This window comes from Lepisosteus platostomus, chromosome 7 (genome assembly GCF_059453375.1).
Source record: "Lepisosteus platostomus isolate fLepPlt1 chromosome 7, fLepPlt1.hap1, whole genome shotgun sequence".
Lineage (NCBI taxonomy): Eukaryota > Metazoa > Chordata > Actinopteri > Semionotiformes > Lepisosteidae > Lepisosteus > Lepisosteus platostomus.
Genome location: NC_142617.1, coordinates 6060895 through 6084285, shown reverse-complemented (window position 1 = coordinate 6084285; position 23391 = coordinate 6060895). Strand labels below are relative to the sequence as shown.

The 23391-nt window shown below is 46.9% G+C and overlaps 1 protein-coding gene across 3 annotated transcripts; it reads left to right on the top strand.

Annotated features, from left to right (window-relative positions):
- The first annotated feature begins 421 nt into the window (after positions 1–421).
- c2cd2 (C2 calcium dependent domain containing 2) lies at positions 422–22854 on the top strand. 3 transcript variants are annotated; one of them, XM_088638854.1, is made up of 15 exons: positions 422–565; positions 1467–1771; positions 3229–3324; positions 5270–5389; positions 8773–8874; positions 10410–10529; positions 10968–11091; positions 12430–12538; positions 13198–13262; positions 13395–13510; positions 14367–14535; positions 14967–15077; positions 16108–16235; positions 17069–17351; positions 18767–22854. In XM_088638854.1, exons 2-15 carry the CDS (start codon positions 1496–1498, stop codon positions 18985–18987), a joined length of 2040 nt encoding a protein of 679 aa, XP_088494980.1. In that variant the 5' UTR covers positions 422–565; positions 1467–1495; the 3' UTR covers positions 18988–22854. The 3 variants fall into 3 exon arrangements, with proteins under 3 accessions (XP_088494980.1, XP_088494979.1, XP_088494981.1); XM_088638853.1 differs by lacking the exon at positions 422–565 and adding an exon at positions 639–1129; XM_088638855.1 differs by lacking the exon at positions 422–565 and adding an exon at positions 1160–1310.
- Positions 22855–23391: the final 537 nt, after the last annotated feature.

The following is a 23391-nucleotide window of genomic DNA, read 5'->3' as shown; positions in this document are numbered from 1 at the left end:
CACATAGCGTTTGGGATTCGAGCACACGGTGGGTCCCGGGACAACATGACTAGGACAGCAAGTGTGAAAATGCACACTTCGCGAAAACAAAACGGCACTTGTTAAGTCTCTTTTCTGGGGGGGAAATACAAAGCTTTATCAGTGCCGTGACGAATGACGGTACAGAACAGAAAATGATGAATGCATATTCATCCAACACCTCAATAGCGCTATGAGAAGCCAGCTTTAAAGGCGCTATATAAAATAATGTTTATTGTTATTAATTATTATTATTATATGCGTGATTTGTTGATGAACGAAGAGAATGGATAACGTTTTTTTTTGTTGTTGTTGTTGTTGTTTTTTCAGCTGAAACTAGCCTGTTCAAACTCCCTGTGCTGCGAGACTAGCCTCCAGTAGCCTCCAGTACAGTGTATTTATTTGCTCGCCACCCTCAGTAGGTGGCATTCTCGCCGAAAGGAGACTACGCTCCAAGTTAAGGCTCGGAGCGCTGGCCACTACACCCCTCACCCTCATTCTTCCCTCCATCTGTTATTTACGGACACGGAAAGGCAGAAAGTTACAGGTCAGTCACAATATTTTATTATTTTTTTCCTGCGGCCCGGATTCTAATTCCATGTTTTTTTTTTGCACGAAAACGCGCCTCGCGCTACCCACCCCCGGCCGGCGGTGGACCGCGAGCGCAGTCGGCCTTTAAGAAGTCGCGGTGCGCGCCGGGAATGACAGCCCGTGCTCGCTCGCTCCCTGCATCCCCCCCTCTCCACCACCACCACCACCGAGAGCGCCCATTCATGAGAGTCTGAGCTGAGCCTGCGGGGTGGCGGAGCCGGGGAGGGCAGGAGGAAGAGGAGGAGGCGGAGGCGATGCCTGCGGGCCGGTTTCAACGTCTTGCGTTTTAGTTTTCGCCGCCTGTCGGAGGAGTAGTAGCAGCAGCAGGAGGTGGTGGTGGTGCAGTCGCCGGTTTGGGACTGTGCACACTGTGCAGGGCGGCAGGAGCGGAGTTGGTCGTGTTGCAGCCTGTCTCCGTGTGGTGCGGCGCCCGTCAGGTCTTCTGCGGGATGTAGTTTGTGAGTCACTGGGCGAAGTGTAGCAGGCCGGAGCGGTGCTCCCCGTGCAGGGCGTTTGCAAGGTAGCCCCCGTCTGCGTGGAATAATTCTTCTTTTTTTTTTTTTTAGATGCAGGTCGCCATTGAGCCAAATATTTGAACGTACTGTGAACTTCAGCTTCCTAAACCGAGCGGGGACGTGCAGGATATTGACAGCTGAAACTTTTCTCTCTTTTTTTGTTTTCACCTCCGCCGCCACCCGATTGTACGTGGGACTCTCTTCTTTTTTAAAAAAACTAAGAAAAGTCATTTCGTGGTTTCGTGTGTGGTGGGTAGGGGGGTGGTTGGCGCTTCGGTCTTTTCGCTTCTCAACCGGAATAACACAGTGAACGACGTGGGTTTTTGTTTTTTAACGTTTCAGCGGGGCGCTGCGCTGTATTATGTGGGAAGATGTCGGTGCTGGACGGAGTTCGGGACCGCCTCTCCCCGGGGGACCTGCAGTGGCTGAGCCTGCTCACGCTGTTCGTCGCCTCGCTGGTGACCGTGCTCGTGTACCTGGTCCAGTACGGCCGGGGCGCCCTGCGAGCCCGGGCCCCGGCCGAGGAGCGGGCCGGCTGCTCGGCCGAAGCGGACCGCCTGCTGCGCTGGGCGCTGGCGCTGCAGGGCTGGAAGTCCGAGTGGCGGAGAGCCTGGACTGAAGCCCTCAACCAAGAGGCTCGGAAGTCCGTGAGTAGGGGGGGGGGGCGACTTTTGGACATACAACTCTGGATGGACGGACGGATGGATGGGGACAGAGATGTATTCTCGCACCACTTCAATGATCAGCAGTTCGTGAACCGCTCGTAATAAGTCGTGAGCGGCGATGGTCGAAACGCGTTACGTGGGAGAGGAGGGCAGTTTAAGCACCGCGATTTCCTGGATTCTGTTCGGCGCTGTGTTTACTTCTCGATTTGCATGGGGGGGACGTGGGACGGTTTTATCTCGTCCACAACCATCCCGATAGGTTTTAAATCAATTTCGATAGACCGAGAATTGTGTGCGGGTTTTTTTTTTTTTGCCTTAACGCCGCTGCCGTCAAAAGAAAGTCACGGGGATAAAAGACTCCGTGCTGTGCCCGGCACAATTTCATCAAGGTCATAGAGCAGCAGAAAGAGAAAGTAGAGTTATTGAACTGTGCGGCAGGACGGGGGCGGTGATACGACAAAACACTGTAATATCGCTACACCCTGGCGGGTCTGAAGTCTTGTTTTTGTGTGTGTGTGTGCGCGGTTCATAACTTCGTTTGAACAGTGCACCAGGGCACTTTGTACAGTATGCAAAGGCAGAGGATACTCTTGCAGTGTTACCTGGCCCCTCCTCTTAAGAGGTTCTGCATTTAATCCGGCGAGGGACGAGGCCAGGTAACTCACGTGACCGAGCGAGGCGGGCGCTCTCGTGCCTGGGACCTCGTGTCGTGTCGCGTCGTGTTGTTGCTGAAATTCGAAGCGTCATTTTACACGTCTGTTGTGGACGCATTTAGTGCTCTTGTGCAGTGCATCTGTTGGGATAATGGGGGGAGGGAATCGCTGTGAAGGCTAGCACCCGGAGAAAACGGTTTGTAGATTACAATCCGACGTAAAGGTCCGTTATTTGACGGTCAGAAGTATTGGAAAATACTGTACGGGTCGCCTATTTTAACCTGTCACGTCCACTGAGGAACTGTCCGCACCGAATACAAAGGAAGATTTCCCGCGGCCCTCTTACAAGTCTCTAGTATGTTCTTCCATCATTCATCGTGGTGAAAAGGTGTCCTTTGACCTAGTGGAGACAGTTTTGTCATCTAGGGTGTCTTGTCGTTGGGCTTTGTAATGACACATGCCTCTGAACCTCCCATTGGTCTTTCATTGGTTGGTAAGTTCGTAGAAGCGTGTCTAAGTGCTGTGTCAGCCCAGACGGAGGGCTGCTTGGTGTTATTTACAAAATCCCATAGATCCCTTCGTTTGTTTCTGTCTCTAAGTTTAGGCTATGGTATAGACTTGCTTTTTTGTCTGTATTTGTGTTTTGAGCTGCGGCATGTTGTAATATAACAGTTTAATAATGAATTTGCTTGCAAGAAAAACACACTGTCGCCTTTTTGTGACTACAGTTTTGCTCTGTCGCGTGACCAAGCGCGTTGTTGTTTTTTTTTAACTTTTATGATTCAGGGTCCTTTGCACCTAACATTTGAAGAAGATGGACTTCAGTCCTCAGAGCTGGCGGTCGGCCATGTTTCCAGTTATAAGAAGTCTGGCGAGCACCAGGTAAGACTGTTTAAGACTCGGCGGTGTCGCTTGAGGGTTTACAGCCGTTTTGATGTGTTGGCTGAGCTGTTGGGTTCAGTCGGGTGGCAGCCCCCGTGAGAAACTGGAGTCGCGCAGCTTGAAAGATACTATCTCCAGTACGAAGTCGTTCCACTCTTAATTTTGGAGGCAGTCGTGCAAGTGTATTTTCAGAGTTTTGCTGTAATAACGTTATGCTGTAAGACTTTATGGTGTTTGCCTTCTCTGTCGGTGGAGTTTTGTCTTAAGTGAAGTATAACAAAATGAGGATGGATTAAGAACTATTTGGCACTGCTGCTGATGAATGAATTCTGATTGTTTTCGTTTCCCGTTAACTTAGTCTGTTAGGTCCTGTAAGCCTTGGTGCTTGAAAACCCTTTTGCTCCACGCATCCTATTGGAGCACGGCTCACTTTCAAGCAGATCATAGCTCTGTGTCCCGATGGGCGTACCGGATAATTTTTTTTATGTCGGTCAGATGTAGAAACCGTGTCAATGTGGGTGATCCACTCGTAAATCAGGCTTCTGAGGACAAAAGATATTTACAGCCAGTTTTCCTCCGCGTAGCTGTTAGAACTGTAGTCGGGTAACTGATATTGCTTCGTTTTGTGTTCATCGAAGCAACGATCTGGCGAGATGTTCCTTTCAGCCATTAAAAAAAAAAAATAGACCATGCAGACAGTCTCCCTTTTCATGTAATTTGAATTACAGTTGTGCTAGGATTTCATTTTCCTCTATTTTTGTTATAGCAGTGCAGCACCCCGTTTCTGGGCCATCTGATAAAAGCTACTAGTAGTCTAGATGGCACTTGTGGAAGTTAACTCTCGGCAGCGAAGTATCGCACTGCGTCCAGAGCACGTCAGAGCTGCTAGTACAGTCAGCATATCTTATCCATTGCTGTATAAGATTTCTGAACTTCTACATTGCTGGGGTGCGTCAAGCGTTTAGGTTCAGTGGGTCTGTGATGGCATCCTTCTACATGTTACCTGTTTGGAGCTACTGCAAAATAGGCTCCAATGTGTGCATGCTAGGCACGTTTGCAAATCTCATTTAAAAAAAAATAGGACATTTCATATTGATTTTTTTTTTCTTGGGCCTGGTGACTTAATTGCTTAATAGACCTCCACCGCGACCCATCCCCTTTGCTGTCAAGTGATCTAAATGCTCCACAACATGAAAACATGTGCTTAGTTCCTGCTGGAGATGGGAAGTGTAAGGGGATTATGTTATAGCCCCTTGAATTGGCACACATCAGCAAAAGGAGTAGCAGGAAGTGCTGACTGGGGCTGAAAGCACAGAGCAGATGGCCAGCTGTGCTTTAGTTTTAATGATGGAAACATCATTTTATATAATGCCTTTGAAAGCAGCAAGCTCAAAGCAGTTGAAATGATAGTGCATTTCATTTTTTTTGTGCACGGTCTTGGCAGTAGGTTGTCCCCTGCGTGTCCGTGCAGATGAAGTGCAGTAAGAGTGAATGTTTTTTCCTACAGGGCTGTCAGTTCCAGGAAGGAAACTGCTTTTGTTTTTTGTGTTATGTTGTGAACAGGGTTTATATTTACCCGGTGGTGGGTGTTGATAACTCCAGTGCAGTACTTACTTGAAAGGTGAAAGCAAAATGACGAGTCGGGCTTAATCTGCTGTATTACTTTGACTGCTCACACTGCGTTTACTTAAATCACCACCTTTAGAATTGTTCAGTAACTTTATTAATTGAACTAAAGGTAGAGCATTTTACAGTGTGGCCCACCAGGAAGATCAGGTGCCGGAAGCTTTTCCCAGTGTGCTGGAGCGGGGTCCATCTCTGACTCTGTGTGGCCTGGAGACAGGAGGGTCTCGCTTCGGCCCGTGGCTCCGGCGCAGCTGTTGTCTTGCTCTCGACATGAAATGTTTGCTCAGGGCAGGGAGTGACCCGTGTGCTGCTTCTGCAGAGTGTGCGCTGTGAGCTGCTGGGGGACAGCCTGCAGTTTGCCCTTGGCGTGGCAAAGAGGACCGCTCCACCCTCAGATCCGCAGAACTACAGTGTCAACATCTCCCCCCTCCGACTGCAGGTAAACTCGCTCGCTTGGTCTGTGCCTTCACCTTTGAATGCCGAAACTGATCGGCCAGTTAGAGAATGCTGTGCCAGGAGGGGCTTGCAAAGCGTTTTTTGTTTCAGTGTACCCTGCTGCAGTTCATAGTAGTTGATAACTCAAGCACGTTTTGTATAAAATTAATGTTTTTTTTCCCCCACTCCAACTCTTGCATGACTCTTTCATGTTGTGGGTTTATAGGAGAGTCCGACCCACAATCCGTGTGAACGTCTGTATTGATAACGTGCTGAAAAACTATTCTCGATCTTCCTCACAAAAAGCTTCTGGAAACAAAAAAAGTGTTGTTTTCCCTGAAACATTTCTTAGCTTTAGGCAAGTCTACCATTTGGCACGCTTTTGTGTTGTTCCTTGTATTGTTTTTCTACTTCTGCAAGAAAGAAACACGCTACCTAAGAAGACATCACAAAAGTGAATAATATGGGTTATTGAGAAGACGGAAAGCAGGCATAGTGTGTAGCTAAATTGAGCTATGGTTTCAGCAAGGGAAATTTCTTTTGAGTGCCTATTTGCAAACAAAATACAGTTAAAATTGTTTCAGTGTGTTAAAGGACATTTCCTTGAAGGCACCGGGGAACATGTCAATCAGTTTATTGTATAAGGACGTGTGGAGGGGTCATTCTGAGCCCTTTCAAGCTCTATGCTGGGTTTTTCTGTTGTGCGAGGCCGCCTGTCAGATAATATTACTGCCTCTTCAACATCTCGATCTGCGTACTTAAGGAACGTCGCATTAACCGATTTAACCGATCAAGTTTACAGTTCCAGCAGAAGAGTGGTGAAGACGTGCTGCCTTCCAGCCTGTCGGTTCAATTTATGAACCACAAAAACTAATTGGGGGGGGTTTGCATGTCAGTGAGGAAGCCTTTTAAACAGGAAAACATGAATACTTGGGATTTGCTTACGAGGTCCCTGCACAATACCAGAAAGTCCTTCTGGGTACTAAAATTCAGTGAAAGGGTCAGTGTGGTTTGTGTAGTCTGTCCAACACGATAATTTTCTATTTTGTTTCTGTCAGGATTAGATCCTGATTTAAATAAAATTGTCAGTCTAACCACTGGCCATCTGATTGCTGGAAAGCAGCCTTTTGTGTGCAGAGACTGCAGCCCGGTGAAGAGCCGAGGTATACCGTGCATGGACAGCAACAGCCTATGTTTTCCGAAAACCGCCGAAGTCCAGAGCGCATAGAACAGTTCTTCGTGACCCACTACAGCAGGCGCATCCAGCCCTGCTCTGGGAGAGTCACAGTCCACCGTCCTGTGGGTCACCCTACGGTCAAGGGTTTCTGAAACATTAGCCCCTCGTTCTTCCTGGTCACTTCAGCCGGTGACTTGCACAAGATTTTTAGATTTTCAGTTGAAATGAAAAATGCCGCCAACCTTAAAATTTCAGTGACTCGGAGCCACTGACCCGCTGGAATTAATTAGTTTACTTACTTGATCAAAACTCTCTCGTTGCAACCCTTTTGAGGCCTATACAGGCAGACTGGCAGAGTAAAGAGATGAGCTTTACAGTATGTAGACACGATAAGCCAGAACATCTCCACACTTTTACCGAAGGCAGAGGTGATTTATTGAGTGTGACATGCTTCCATACTCCGTTTGTAGCTGCCAGAGAAATTGGATTAAATGCTCGGGTCCCTCGTGGAGGAAACGGCCCGGCGCATTATTTAAATCGCACTCAGCTGTGCAGAAATGCTGTCGAGCTCTGGGAGGAACAAATTCCTGTTTCTGACGACAGCCTGGCGAGAAGGCTGTTGCTGCACAGAAGACCAGGAGACGACGAGAGCAGTCGATGAAGTGGCGCAGTACAGCTGGGCGGGGCAGTGACAACAAGGGCACCTGTCCCTCTGGGAAGGCTTTGGAAAGATCGAAATGTTTACCAGAAGAACTTTAGAACATTTTTTAAAAATTTTCGTAGGCGAGTGTGTCCCGGTACACCTTTGATTTGAACATCTGTCCGTTCACAAAAACGCTGTACTTGCATGAAGTTTGGGGTTTCCTGGGGCCCCGTGCCCTGCTCTACGCAAGGGACTCCCGCACGTCATGTTGCAGAGGTGACGCGCGGGCGAGGGTTAGCAGTGCGCAGGATAGGCGAGCGCAGCCGGGGGGCGCTCTGACGCAGGTCTCGAGTGGGTCTTCCACGTCGACCGGCGTGGGAGCTCGATCCAGTCCTTCTTTCCCGGCGGGTTTGCAGCGCTCCTCTTGGTGCGAGGAAGTAGGCGACCGGCCCCCTTCCTCTGATTCTGTTGCTTCTGTGTAGTGTGAACTCGCAGCAGCCTGAGATCACAGGTTTGCCTTTCCCGGGTTTAGCTGGAGTCTCTCTTTCTGGATGGCAAGATTGCAGAGGCCTGCGGGATAAAGACCCGTCCGTCCGCGCGCGCGTGTGTATCTGGTCAAGTTATTTCGGGGTATGATGCATCAGACCTGGTGGTTAAGTCTGGTTTAAAGCAGTAAATGCTTTTTGTGTGCGTGTTCTTTCAGAAGAGCCTGGCTTCATTCCTCAAGCAGTTGTATGGTGTGTGAGTGTGTGCGGGAGTGCATTCCTGTGGGTGTGTTTGTTTTAAAAGCTCTTTGCCAATGTAACCGCCTGGCTGCTAGGCCGGACTAGATCCTGCTGAACTCCATGGGAAAAGACTCCAGTGTCACTGGTTAAGACTTCTGGAATGTCCTGAAGTAATTGCATGACGTTCTTCCCCTAACATCCATGGGGTTATTCTGAAATCACTCTTTTGTGCAGTTTCTCAGTCCCGGGAGAATGCATTCTACTAATTGTTGGGTGTATAATAAGAGACAGAAGCGTTAATGTTCCGTTTTTTCAGCTAGCCATATGATTTTAATTAAATCAAGATTACTTTCGTGCAAAAAACAAAAGCGCATCAACATGAACAAAAATGAGATTTGAGATTGCTGAGGTTATTCCACATTTTCGCGGCAGTGTTAATGCCCTTGGGCATGTTGTCAGGAGTTAAGTGGTAGATTTTCACATTACAGTGTTTAAAGATTTTTTAATACCCGTGTTTGGCCAAGTCCAGTTAGTGCCAAAGTGCAGTGCGAAATATGTATAAAAAACTATTTTCATTCTATGTACAGTATATCTTTTTTAATTACTTTTAAAGGTATGTTTAGATATGCTATATTTCTTCTGAATGTAAATAAGAATTCTTTTTAAAAATAATGTAAGAAACTGAACATAGTGCACGGATCTCTGTCTGGAAGTCGGAATTCTCTTCCTGAAATTCCTTCACCACCCATCCTGGGCTTTGCTGGGATAATCATGGGAGCAGGACGGGCTCTGGTGGAGTGTGTGTGTGTGTGTGATCTTTGTGTGTGTTTGTGCCCCACCAGCTGGAGCTGCAGGTGAGGGAGGTTGCCGGGAGTCTGCGAGTCACCTGGGCGCTGTCAAACCTGGAGGACTGGGACCTGCAGGTCACTCCCAGCAGCAGACAGGTCTGTCCGTAAGTCACAGAGCGGGTCACCTGCTGGACAGAAACGGAGCTTGGCCAGGGGCCTTTTCAGAAGCTAAATGAATACCCAGGCCTTTTATACAGCTACAGACTAGATACAATAAAACTCTATTGTCCCCTGGGGGAGAGTTTTTATGGACACGAAATGCATCTAAATACAGTACATCACAAAACATTACCCATCACATCTATTGCATGGGCATTTGTCATAATAGTCATGACATTGCACGTGCTGTACATAGTTTATTACAGTGTAGTCTGTTTCTGCTGGCACAGTTGCATTTATCCTTGCCAAATATTTGCTGTTGTCAGTTCTCCTTTTTGCTCTTAATGTGGTTTATATGCACACACAGCTCAGCTGAAGATTGCAGCAGCAACTGCACTAGTTGGTCCCTCTCCGAACAGATATTAAGTGTAGTTTTTGATTTATTAATGCACACTGTCAGAGTATGTATAACTGAGCAGTAAGTGGACGTTGGATTGCTGCTCAAGTAATGATCATCGGCATTTCGTACAATAACTGCTTCCATCTGAGCGAGTGATTACCACTCACAACATTCCCAGCAGTCCTTTGCTCGAAAAAAGAGCCGACGTTTCGCTCGGACCGTCCTGGTGGTCCCACAGATGGCCGGCACAACACCAGTAAATCAAGGTGTTTGCTGGATTTGTAGTAAAAAAGTAAATGGCTGCATTTGATGAACTCTTTCTCAGCTGCTGGGATGTAATGTTTAACAAGCAACATGCAGTGTCTGTATTTCAGCCAGGCAAACCCACTGTGTGTGTGTGTGTGTGTGTGTGTAATGGTGGGCCGAGTTCAGTTGTCGAAGCATGGAGGAGAGCCGCTTGCTTCAGTAACAAAATGTGACACTTCTGACTCATTCAATTATTGAGGGAGGATGTGACTTTACTGCACGTAAAGCTATTCAAATAATATTTTTTTAATTTCTTTAATCAAGTTGCTCTATTTAATCTGTAGCTCACTGTGTCATTTTTTTGTTCCTATTTCACTGGGGATATGAATACATGTAGAGGGACTGTAATAGTTAAATATTTGTAATAGTTAAATATTTGATTTGGAACCTGTTTCTGGATCAAACTACTGGAGTCATGTGTGTTGTGGTGTTTTATAATAAACAGGTAATCTCAATTTCCTGTCTTCCTAGCATTGCCAGGATAATGTAATAGACCTATGGGATGAAAGTAACTCCTAAACATTACTTGAATTTTGTTGAATTGTGTCCATCTTCCATCACAGTTATTTCCTCAGCGTTACATGACTTGTTTACTTATTCGATTATTTGTTTTAATTATTTGAATTACTTGTTTGGTACTGACGCAGAAAATCCTGGAGGCTTGTAATACCCCAGGAGCATGTGGCCATTTACGAGACTTAAGGAAGCGCTTCTGGTTGAGGATTTGCGAAGTTTAATTGCATGCAAAGCAGAAGGGTGGATTCAGTCATATTGAGACCAGCTCAACCAGAGTTAGAACCTGTCTGTGCCTGGCTCTCTTACATAGGTGGCTGAGGCGAATGATGTGAGTGTGGCGGCCCTCAGGAGCAGAGTCAGGGAGATCCTATGTGCTGCCCGCCCCCTCGTGCTCGTGAGCAGCAGGCCTGCTCAGGGCAAAGTTGCACAGGTGAGTGTCTTCGCCTCCGTGTACTCATGACAATCAGGCCTGCTCAGGCCAGAGCAGCCTGCCTCCAGATCGGAATTGGGCATCCCCGATGTATCTGGTTGAGCTGTGCTGATTGTACATATTACAACATAAGCTTGTGCACTCCTACAATGTGCCCGGCTTTGCTTATTGGTGGTAGTAGTAGGATCTTATCAGTAATCGAGCATCACAGCAAATAAGTTTGAATAGTAAGAGCTGTGCCAGTGCTCTAGTCGATGTTGAACTTTATGTGTATTTTAGGATGGCAGTGATCTGGAAAATGCTCAGATGTTCTCAGTTCAGCAGTATAAAATTTAGATAGTCTGCAGTACAAATTTAAAAGAAACTGGCAGTGAGTGATGGGCGCACTCTGCGGTGAGTGAGACTGTCTGGCTTAGTGTTGGCTCTCCGTGTTCCCAGGAAGTGCAGAACAAGGGGGCTGTGACTCAGGTGACCTCTCCCCCGAAGCCTCCACGCGCTCATGACTGGAAACTGCTGGTGAAAAACATCAAAGCCACGTGTGAAATGGAGAACAGTGCTGCAGGTCAGTGCTGACCCAGACTTTTACACATGAGCCCATGCTTTTACAGTTTGCACTGTGTTGTTTGGTTATTGTGGAGGCAAGCATGGCTGAGCACCATCCAACAAGGTACACCACAGTGAAATGAAACAGTAGTTTTAATTGCATCAGTGGACTGAAATAATGTTCCTTGGGGGTATGGTTCAAAAAACGGCCTCTGGGTCTGGGTTTTTGTCATATTTGGGTTAGCCACCCGTTTAAATTTAATTTTAGGATTTCATTTAAATTTAGGATTTTGTTTTTATGCATGTGCAAAATGCATATAACAGATCTGTGCTAAAAGAGCTAAGTGGACGTTGTGGCAAATAGGAATGAATGAATTCTTCTTCTGTGTAAGATGTCATTATTTCAGTTCCGTTTCACCTTTTAAATATTACCTCACACTGCATTATTGTGTTTTGGTCTGTTTAAAATGCACCTCAGTTTCAACAAAATCAGGATGTCATTTATGATTTGTTTAAAAACTAGAAGCATTAAAATGATCATGGATGCAGTAGGTTTCAAAGCGTCCTGTACCTTAAATGTTTTTCATCACTTCAACTTGGAAGTGAAGCATAGAGCCGCCGGGTATACCTTCCTTTTGCTGAAGCTCTTCAGTCTTTGGTGCAATCGCTGTATTTTTTCAAAGTACCGTTAGTACTCCTGTAGATTGTCTGTTTTTCAGGAGGTTCCTAGAATAGGTAATTGTGAATCACTTTTATGTTGTTCAATAGTTTGGTGACGCACTAATTGCTTTTATGTGTTTATGTAAAGTTCATATTTAATGAGCGTCTTATTATTTCCAGTGATCTGAAGCTGAGAGTGCCCTTTTCATACCGTTTTATTCAAACTATTTTAGGGTTTTTTAACACTTGACTGTACCACTTCCATTGGTGTGTGTATAAAAAGGTTCTGCTGGTACATTGTTGGAAAAACAATGTTTTGCTGAGTTACATGAAAAATAAACATTATGATGTTCAAATGTATTGTCCCACCATAGTCAGGATTTCCTGGTTCTCTTCATTGTTATACATCACTCAAAGAGTTTTCCACATCGGCAAGCAGAAGACTTGACAAGCTACAATCTGTATGTCCCTCCACACAAGCCTTGTTTTTATTGTTCTCGGATTCAATATATTAATCTAGATGACGTCTTTTCTTTTCTGCCAAACGTTTAATCTGTGTAATTTGTAAAAAAAAACAAATTACTGCCTTCATGTGGAGACAAAAATGTGATTTTGATATAAACATTATGAAAGATAGGACTCCATTCTGCACAATGTTATATTGTGTTATTGATTGTTTTTTTTTTTCTTTTTGCAGGCAGCATTAATCCCTACTTTGTGCTGCAGTTGGATGATCCTCCACAGAAACTATCAAGCTCCGTCTTAAAAAGCACTTCCAGTCCCTCATGGGAGCAGCCCTTCATCTTGTAAGTGTGGGACGGTCTATCTTGCCGGAGCTGTGTCGCAGTCCTGCTCGTAGCCCACTTGCCACTGCACAACGGCCCTGGGTCTCCCTGCTGGAGATGATGTGTGTGATGTCACAGCACGTACATTCGCGATTCCAGGAGCAGGCAGCAATGAAACCTGTAGCAAGTTAACACAAATTCCTCTGCCTCTTATTTCTGGCATGCTTGCTCTTGTCGATTCAGTGTTAGTGTTTCCGTTCTCTGTCGGAACGCTTACTAATTGAGAGACGCATAAACCTCTGTTTTATTTTATTTTTTTTATATTTCTTTATTAGCCCTATACAATTTCTTGTATTAGGAATTCGTCTTTTCGCATACCCCAGCTTTTCTCCATGGAGACACAGACAGGGAGAGAAGCTGGGGGTCAGAGCGCAGGGTCTGCCATTGTATGGCGCCCCTGGAGCAGTTAGGGTTAAGGGTCTTGCTCAGGGAGTAGGAGTAGGAGTAGGAATCCTACTCCAACGGAGTAGGATTCCTCTGCCGGCCGCGGGATTTGAACCGGCAACCTTCCAGTCACAGGCGCAGATCCTTAGCCACAGAGCCACCACACCGCCCATTTTATTGTTATGCTCGTGAAATTAGCAAATGACTTGAGAGGTCTGTGTATCTTATCCTCGCAGTGAGCTCAGCGGAAGATCAAGAGAACTAAAGATGCAGCTCTTGGACGATGGGAAGCCCCAGGAGAGTAAGTACAGTGCCTTCACTGCTTCCATTCCTGAGCTACTTTCTGAAGTTCAGGTGAAGACCTCGTCTAAAATGGAAGCTCTGAAATTGTTGACCGCTTTTCAATTCCCTGTTTCTCTTTTGTGTGTTGCAGCCTCCTCGCTGGGGCAGGTTTCAGTGCCTTTCTATCTTTTTGAGAAGCATCCTAACGGACAGCATACGTTTGCACTTAAGACTCAAGACCGAGTTACCGGGTCGCTTTCTGTAGAGGTAAGAAACATGATTATATATTTGTAGACAACGTGGGTAAGCAATAAAAAAGCCAAATAGAATGTCAAGACACGTAGTTAGTAGTTCTACTCAAATAAGCCAACCATAGCTGTAAAATGATTAGTCCATAATAGATCACTATCCAAGCGATCAGTTTGAACAATGTGCATACTGTTAACGTTTATTGCGCGAAAGAATCTTTTTTCTATTTCCTGAGAGCCATAATGAACAGCAACTACAAAAGAAACACAAAACAAAAACACTTTGAAAAATTAGAGCACAAGCTTTCGCCGTGATCATAAACAGCACTTTGACCACAATGCCTGTCGCCCGCGCAGAAACAAACAACTGTTCCCTGGCGCTGAATTCAGATGTTCACAGAAGGTTCTCGGCCAAAGTCGGTCACTTGCGAACGTCCAAATTCACATTAGCGAAATTTCATTCTTTTAGCGAAGGTACAAATTCTTGAAATGTTCGAATTATTGAAAATTTGTATGCCGCACGTTCTTATACCAGGGCGTGAGTGTATTTTTGTTCCCTCCCCCTCCTAAAGTCAGATTTGATTCGCATTAGGATGCTGGCGAGACTGGGTTCCTTTTTCTCCTCGGTCTCGGCCTTTTTGCATTTACAAGATACATTTTGTAAGTTGGGGAAAACATGCTTTGCCCTACTAGAGGTGACAAGGCAGTTAAAAGATTTGTTGTGAGGTTCCTTCTTATGGGCCAGTCGCCGATTCTCTTCATCCGCTTGAGACTCTTCATCTTGCGTTTCACTTCAGCAACCACAGAACTGTGTCCAGCAAAAAAACAGATGTCTTGGAAGCCCTACATGTCTTTTTCTCATCTCTGATCTCTAGTTCACTTACCTGGAGCCCAATGAAGTCCGAACATGGCAGGCTCCCACCCCAGCCCCTACTAAGAAAGTAGAAATGGACCGCACTGTCATGCCCTGCGGAACAGTGGTCACCACCATCACCGCAGTGAAGAGCAAACCGGGGAGGTCACCTTCTTCTGTGCTCAACTCAGGTACAGGGCAGATGAGCGTGACCACGTTTTCCATACAGCCTTAATAGCTTCACCGGTTCAGTTCCAGAATATCGCAGTCACCCAGTAGAACCACAATTCATGCACCAACAGGGCGGTAAAATGTTTCTTTCCTGCAAGGTCATCATGGGCCGTAAGAGGTCTGGACCAGGTCGTGCTCGGTAAACAGTTCTTTTTACGGACCGCTGGACAGCTGAAGGGTCGGGCTGTTTGCCCCCAGCTGCTTGATAAGACGATCTGATCGCACAGGACCTGAGTGTTTGGTATGATGGGAGTTGAAAGACGTTTTGTGCAGTAAAGACTTTAGACTCCTGTGTTGCAGTCAGGCCCAGTTTGTTTGCAAGCAGGTCCATATTCAGATTAACAGTGAACAGGGTGATGCAAGGTGTCCCTTTGCCTGCGTGTTTTTTTAGAATCGCCCACGAAGGGACCGTCCAAAGTCAGACTGTCCGAGAGAAGGGTCTCAGAGCAGCCCTCGCTGTCCGGAGCTACGGTCAGCAAAGCTTTGTCCTCCTCGGATACAGGTGGGTTGTTATTTGGGTAGCGGGGTTGTCTTCGTTTTTGAGTTGGCCTTTTTTAAGATGAGAAGACCTATAGGGGGTTATCTTTTTTTAAAGTACTGCAGTCTGAAGTCCCAGCAGGGTGGCATTGCGTTTTATTAAATAGTAGATCAATCAAAGAATAATCAATGATTTAATCCAGCTCGCAACATTTTCCAGTGGTCATGGCCTATCCAGGGAAGGTGTATTTGCATGCAGATTTTCTTTCTCATTAAACTGGTATGGTACTGAATGTAAAGTATTTTGCTTTAAGCAAGCTGAAGTAATGTGTACCGTACAGCACTGATTCTGCACTGCTTTGGACATGCATGCGAGACGGGCCTCAGTACAGTGAGCATTGCTACAGAGGTGACGTCGTCCCCTTAAAACCCAGCGGTGGACAGTTTTGCGTGGCAAAAGATCCATTGTTTTGCCACTGTCTAGGGAGCAGCGCGGCGATTGTGATCAAATCGCAGCAGGAGCAGAGCAGAGCTCCGCATGTTTTTGAAAATCTCTCGGCCCCCATTGTCCCCAGTCTGCCAAATAATTGGTTTATTGTGCTATAAACCTAGCGCAGCAAGACACAAGCTCACCATCCGGACATTGTTTTTTCCCCCAAAGGAATGTTTTTTTTCTTGATTTAGCAGTCCTCGTAAAGACCTTGTCCTCCTCCAGATGATGCTCTGCTCCTGCTGACATGAATAGCTTCAGTCTTTACTTGCTATAGAGAAGGAGCCAAAACTGCACAAAGCCGCCTCTAGCTGAGATACCGCTTTCCCGCGCTGTGTACAACAAGCACTTTCACTTCAGGGCCTTGATCGTGTTTCATGTCTCAAACACTTTCAAGAGAGAGTTAGTCGCCTGTGACGCTGATGACTTTTCCAAGCTGAGTTAGACCCCCCTGCCGTAGCGCTGCAGGCGCAGTAAGCGTTGCGATAGGCTTGTTCGCGGCCGCCAGCGCCCTCCGAAGAGGGAGAGCGAGGGTGGCCGACCTGTGACGCCCCTGTGCTTGCAGAGCTCCTGGTGCTGAACGGCACCGACCCGGTGGCAGAGGCCGCCATCCGCCAGCTGCACGACTCGGCCAAGCAGAAACTGAAGTCCCCGGTCAAGAAGAGCACGATCATCATCTCCGGGGTGGCGAAGGTATGGTGTGGCGCGGTGCTTTTCCGTCACTGAGCAGGTGTCACTGCCTTGCCTCTTATTTACGTCCGCTCGCCGCGCGGATGCAGTCTTAATGGTGGAGAAACCATTTCTTGGTTTTGTGCTCTGCCCCCAATAACGTTCAAAGCTATATTTTTCCCCCTTTTGTCTCGTACTTTTGTATGTGCTATTCAAGAAGTCTTTGTTACGTTCATCACTCTGAGCTTCCAAGCTGTTAATAATAATAATAATAAATAGCTCCTTACACTTTTTGTGGACACTCCACTTAATGCGCGTTATAGGTAATGGGGAATCCCACTGCCACCACCAATGTGCAGCCCCACCTGGATGATGTGACGGCAGTCAAAGTGCCCTAGTACACTCCCCACACACCAGCTCTTGGAGGAGAACAGAGTGATGCAGCCAGTTCATCGATGGGGGATTATTAGGAGGCCATGATTAGTAAAAGGCAGGGGGAAATTTGGCCAGGGTAACACTCTTACACTTTTCGAGAAACGCCCTGGGATTTTTAATGTCTACAGAAAGTCAGGACCTTTGTTTTGACATCTCATCCGAAGCATGGCGACTTTTCAAGCATAGTGTCCCTGTTACTATACTGGGGCATTAGGACCCACACAGACTGCAGGGTGGGCGCCCCCTCCTGGCCCCACTACAACTGTTCTGTTTCAGTCGTGTGACAGAAACGCAGCCCGCGGGGGTCCGGACTTTACTAGGCGTTTTTAATGTTCGTGCTGGCGGCTGGTGTTTTAATGGCGGAGCTGCTTCCCCGCGCAGGCGCGTGACGGAAATCGCTTCTCACCCGCTCGTCCGCACAGGCCCCCCTGTCTCCGGACGACGAGCTGGCGCTCATGGCCGGGTACGCGGCCGCCATGGACGCCTCCATGACCCCGGGCCCCCGGGCCGAGGCGCCGCCGGCCCCCGTGCCGGCGCCTGCAGGGGGCGCTGTGGAGAAGGCGCAGCCAGACCCCCAGGAGGGCCCCAGCGGGACGCCGCTCCTGAGAGACTGGGAGGGCGAGCTGGCAGAGGACCCAGACGAGGAGAAGATGTCCAAGATATCGGTCTGCGTGTCTGAGCCTGGCGGCACGAAGAAGGGGAAAGGTAAGGGCTGTGGCACGACATTTCAGCTGAAATCCACCATAATCAGCAGTTTGCTCGCTCTAAGGCTCCAGTAAATAAGACATTTCGGCTATCCAGCAGCTTGAAGAGCGATTGTGAATAATGTTTTGTAATGGCCTTGTGCTTTCAGGGCTCTTTAGTCAGCGAGGCAGTAACACCTTAGATGAATAAGGGGCCATCTCGGCCCATCTCATTTTTGAGCGCGACTAGAGAAGTTTCTGCTTCTGTACTGGGGAGATTCCTCGCTGGGTGTATCTTTGTTTTCACTGGCTCTTTCATCCTGTCATGCCTGCCACTCTTCCTCCTGACCCCTTCTTACCTTTTTCCCTTTCATTCTTCTCTTTCTGCCATCTTGAGAGGAAACCACTGCTAGCCCGAATTAATTGCCCGGACAGTAAGTGATCAATGAAGCGATACACTGTGTGGGTGGGGGTGCATGGGTAACTGGGAAATCTACAATATCAGACGTACGTGGCGTAGTGATATCTTTCTGAAGAAGAAATGTAATGCAGACAAAATAATCATGTGTTTATGGAAGAAACTGGTGTTTCTGTGAATGAATCTACAGTTATTGATGGTTTTCATCTTCAGTGATATGAATGGATTACGGATTAGTTCATAACGAGGCCCATAATCCCTCTGTTCATCGAAGCAAGGTGTCAGAACAGAACTGACAGGCGCTGCTTAGCGGCGTGACTCGAATCCTGGAAACTACACGTTCTGTCCCAGAAGTATTCCTTATTTTACCTCCTAAAACATTGATGGGACCCAGCAGTGATTGTACAGAAAGTTTCAGATTTAAGAAGTCCAGATCATAGCTTTGATTAACTTTGATATTACCTCAGAGTTTGTCGTCATTCTTGTAAAATGGGTTCTGTAGTCTGACTTCAATCACGGATGTCTTCTTCCGTGAACTAGATTGTTTAGCATACGTGGAAAATTGACAGTATATGGAGGCAGTCCTTTAAACCTTTTTATACAGTAAAACTCTGATTCTATTTTAGGCCCTTGCTCCCATTTTGTGGCAACATTTTGACGTCCCTGGCTTTAAATGCTGTTTTCCATTGAATCATGTGACACTATAACAGGACGCCCACCTAATGTATGATCACAATGCATAGATATCCCCAAGTCTGTGCGTGCAAGGGCAGCAGTACTCTTGCTGGTATGTGCACCAGTGAGGTTTTAAGTCATGCTTAGTGGAATTATTTCCATCTGTCGGATGCGCTCGCCGACAGTGGTGTGATGTGTGGCGAGCAAGAGTTGACTATCCCGGACGAGAGAAAAATCGTTCACTGATGTGCGTGGCGTTCAAAAGCACTGCTTTGGTTCACCAGTTTGTTCTAAGACCTCACTCTTCTTCCTCTTCCTCCTCCTCCTCCCTGGCGGCCCCGCAGGTGGGTTCCTGCACAAAAGCGCCAAGCTGTTTTTCCGGCGCCGGCAGCAGCGGAAGGCGCCGGGGATGAGCCAGTCGCACAACGACCTGGTGTACCTGGAGCACCCCGTGGCCGTGGACAAGGAGCGGGGCACCCTGGGCCGCCTGCTCAACAAGAAGCTGCTCCCGAAGGCCCGGAGCAAGAGCCGGGCCAACGGCGCCGCCGTGGACCCACAGGCGTGAGGGCCGGGCCCCTGGGGGCCTCCCGGGGGCCCTGCTGACTGGTGCGCCCTTTCCCCTTCCCCTCTCCCGCGGCCAGGGAGGGGAGACCGTTTTAAAATAAGCCTCTCACGGAGCGACGGCAGATGCAAATCTAAAACTGGACTTTGGATAGATGCAATATATATATGTAGTATTTCACTAACTATGGCAACAAAAATCGCGACAATTTCCTCCTCCTCCTCCTCCTCTTCCCCCCCCTTGTAAGTCTGCGGCCTTCTTGTCTCGCTTCACGGAGTTAATGTTCTTTTTTTTTTTTTCCCCGTCTTCCTCCGTCACCGCTGCTCAGAATCTGCCCTGCCTCTGGCCGTGCCTGAACCCTCGGGGTTGCTGCTTCGCAACGCTCCCCGACGCGGGATGCGGTTCGCACCGCAGCGCGTGCCCTCCGGGTGCCGTCGTCTTTAAGTACGACTCCTGGTGAGCAGGGTTTTCGCGGCCCTGGTCCCAAGGGCTCGCCCGCCTGCTGGTTTCTGTACAGACCGAGTTTCTCTTCTCCTCATGGAAGCCAAATTCGTTCCACTGGCAAGCTGCTTGACCGGAGAGGTTTGAGATTCCTTGTCACTCATGACGCAATAGTTTAAAGGCCACGTTCTGCAGTGACAGGAACTGCAAGCGTGCCCTAATTGAGCTCATACAAGGGTTAAGGCTTTGACTAAGTAACTGAGTGCTCGGCTGGAATGAGCTCCCGCAGGTACAGTACCAGGTGTGGTGTGCACTGCGGGCCATGCGGAATATACTCGAGCCCCTAGCAGGTTCCACAGCACACAAGGGGTGTAAAGGGGGAAACTGGTGAGAAGGGAAGTGGTGGTGGGTGTACCTCTGTGTAGCTGGTTCAGTACAGGGATTGCAAGCTGCTATTAAGCTGCACAAAGGTATCTTGCTGCATCAAATTTGCCCGCACTTTGTGCCTTTTCATTCTGTTTATTAGATCCCACTGGCGCACGTTGATATTTTCATGACCTCTACCGAAAAAAACACACCTCTGCACCCCTTTTAACTCTCCAGGTTTTATGTATTTGCATACCCCCGCCCCCCAGGTAGAGGCAGTAGGAATGCGCGCTCAATGTTTCGACTCAGGATGAACTTCTAATAAAGCATTAAGTGCTCAAAATGGCTTTGTGGTGATCACGGTCATTTTCTATATACCCTGCTCCTAAAGCTGGTGATTATTTCTCCTGACACTGCCGCTGCTCTAATGCTCGGTGTCCTCGAATTGTCATTCCTTTGTGGATTTTGTGAATTTATGTGCAAGGCCTAGGTTTTCACTCACATGGTAATGGTCAAGGGCCCGTCGTGGAGTCCCTCTCTTTAAAATAATAGTCTCTATATTGGTAAAGGATGCTATAAGGTTGCTAATGCTGATAAAAGAATGTAAAATAATGATAGGTGACTCTAAATTCTGCTTTTCTGTTTCTGCTACAAGACCCAAATGTATGTTCAGTTCTGATTCAGAAAAGACCCTGTTTACCAATTTGATTTATTATCAGGTATTAAATATGTATTATGAGACTGTAAGATCATAATGTCTTGAAATTTACCATTGGAAGACTGCAGATGTAACAAAAAATGTTGATTTTCCTGTGATGTTGATTTTAAGTGGGAGCAAGCAGGTGGTGAGGGGGCGTTTCGGGACTGGGAAGTGGGGCGTTTCGGGACTGGGAAGTGATTTTCTCCGGTTACAGCTCTCTACACGTTGGCTGTTTTCTCATAAGCGAGTCGGACAGTTCGGGATCCTAGCTATCCGGCCGTCAGGGCAGGGCTGTGCCGTTTTTTTTTTTTAAATCTGCGGTTTCTTGAAAAAGCGTATGTTTTCGGGCTCATCCGCTGGGATCTATGAAGCTGGCTTAGGGAAGCAAACGCTTGCGGGCGGTGCTAATCGTTACCATCTTCGTCCGCAAGTCGGACAACGGAGGGCTGGCATCAACCCCCCGTCCTCCAGCTCCAGGTTGGCACAGGACCCGATGGCCGGCCCTTTCGTTTGCTAGAGGCTTCCCACTTCGACCCAGTGGGTTTAAAAGCCTTAGAAAGGGTTTGGGGAAGTTTCAGTTTGATCTGCGGGTTCGGCTCACAGTAGTACCTTGTAAATGAGGCGGTCAGAGGATGTGAATATTCAATCTTAAGGTTGTCTTCAAGGTGAGACTTGGTGTGATTGATCATATGACCTAAGACATACCTTTGGATCAGATGGGATGCTGGAAGCCCGTTGCAAGAGAGAGAGAGAGAGGCCTTGTTAGCACTTGGCCTCAAAGTCGTACTTTCAGTGGCTCTCTGTCTCATTGAAGCAAGAAGCAACGATTTCATCTGCGCCAAAATCTAAAATATTTAAGAAATCAACTTTAAGGGTTAAACAAAAAGGGAGAGAAGTGTTATTTGTTGCCAAGCCAGTGATATGCATTTCTTTGTATCCATTCCTGAATTTCAAAATTGTCTCTTTCTCGTCTCGGTGTAACCAGCACTACAGTAATTTGAAGGGGTTTGTGTATTTGTGGCAAAGAAGCGTTAGAAAATAACTTTGAGAGATGTAGTGGAGGTGTTGGCGTTATGATTTTTCTGCCTTTGTGAATTAATTTCTGTTCAGGATTTTTTTATACTCGTATTCTGTTGTCTGCTGTGCAGTTTGTTTTCATGATAAATAACGAAGCTTTAACCAAATGGAGAGCCTAACTGGGAATTGTACAGCGTGGGTAACCAGTAAAAACATCATGATGCCATTTTTATTGTTTTTGCTACCAGCTGGATTATTTTCTTAGCAGCTAAGCATTTTGTAATGAATTGCATCTGTCGAAAGTATATTCGTATCCCAGTTGCAGACTACTGTTCTTATTTGTCCTGAATGAGCCTGCTGAGAAAATACTAACAGTTTTCAGATTGAATGCACTGTCACCTGAGAGAACTGGAGTCTGTCCTGGCTGGGATGGACCGTGCAGAGGTTGCACGCTGATGCCCAACGGAGACACAGACTCCGCCTCAGTGGAGAAAGCTGACATTGACGCAAAAACCCTTTAACGGCTCGGCTCGTCCCCTTAGGATGAGAAAGACCCCCCAAGTGAATCGCTGGCTTTGCGTTCTCCTGCTGGCGGCCCGTAACAGTTTTGTAGCCCTCCTCTTCTGTAATGGGGTTCAGTTTCCATGATGAGACTGCTGTAGCAATAAAGCCCGACACAGTTTTCATTGTTGGCGTTAAAATATTTATGTAAATGTACAGAATGCGTAGGAATCTCTCCCGTTTAACATCACGTGCACTGTCAGGTTGGAAGCAGGGTGTCGTGGGGGGAATTTCCAAATACCCTGCTTTTGAGAGAACGGAAGCCAATTATGTTGTCTCTTTATTTACCACCTGAATGTCTCCAGGGCCAAAGAAAAAGTATTATTTAACACATATTATGGGTTAGATAATGCTGTTGTATACCAGACAAAAGACAACTGGGCGGCTCTTTGAATGCAGCTCCTCTGATCTGTATTTTTGTTTTGTGTGAAATTTCTCTCCGTTTCTATAAACACATGGAGACTTTTCAGTTTCCAGCTGCAAGCTCACTCTTTTATGGCAATAAATTGAATTTATAAATTGGGAACAGGCAAACCCCCCCCCCCCGAGTGAAGGTGAGGGCTGCTTTCACCAGCCAGACTCTTTCTGAGCCTAACACAAGACTACCTGGAAAAAGTAACTACATTTGCATATGTGATGTAAATAAAATCTGCTTAATGTTATTTTCTATTTTAGCATTTATTCAATTTGTTATGAAGATTAGAAAAAAATCTATATATGCTATGCAGGGATTATCACTAACATATCAGGATTATAATTTGGAGCAATAAATATTGACAAAGTAACCGGTGTGGAGATTTTTTTTGTGTGTGTGTGTTAAAATGTGACTTCGGCTGTGTCTGGAATATTTTAAAAGGGTGGTTTAAGGAAGTAGTGGAGGCAAGTATCCTTATATTGGGAAAATGTCTTTTCCGTTATCTGAAATGTACCGGACAGTCTGAAAATATCCTCCTCTTGAAAGCACCCATTTTTTGTATATTTCCATTGTCTCCAGTGGTGTGAGCGCTGCATGTGTTTTGATAGGTGGCGCCTCTAGGATGGCTTTCAGGAATGTTGCGCCTTGTCCTGGGATATCGAGCAGCTGCCTGTTGTGCTCTTCCTATCAAAGGTGTGTAAGGGGATCGGAGGGGAATTCAGTCAATACAACTATGCAGACAAGATGGCTTCGCTTCGGCCCATGGAGTTTCTTTACAGGCATTTTGAAATAATTAAAGCGTGTCTGGTTCACAGTGTTAGGGCACAGGACAATAAAGCCTAGTTTGCCCTTCTAGAAGTGCAGCAAGGACACAGGAAACGCCAAAAGATCACATTTCTCACTCTTG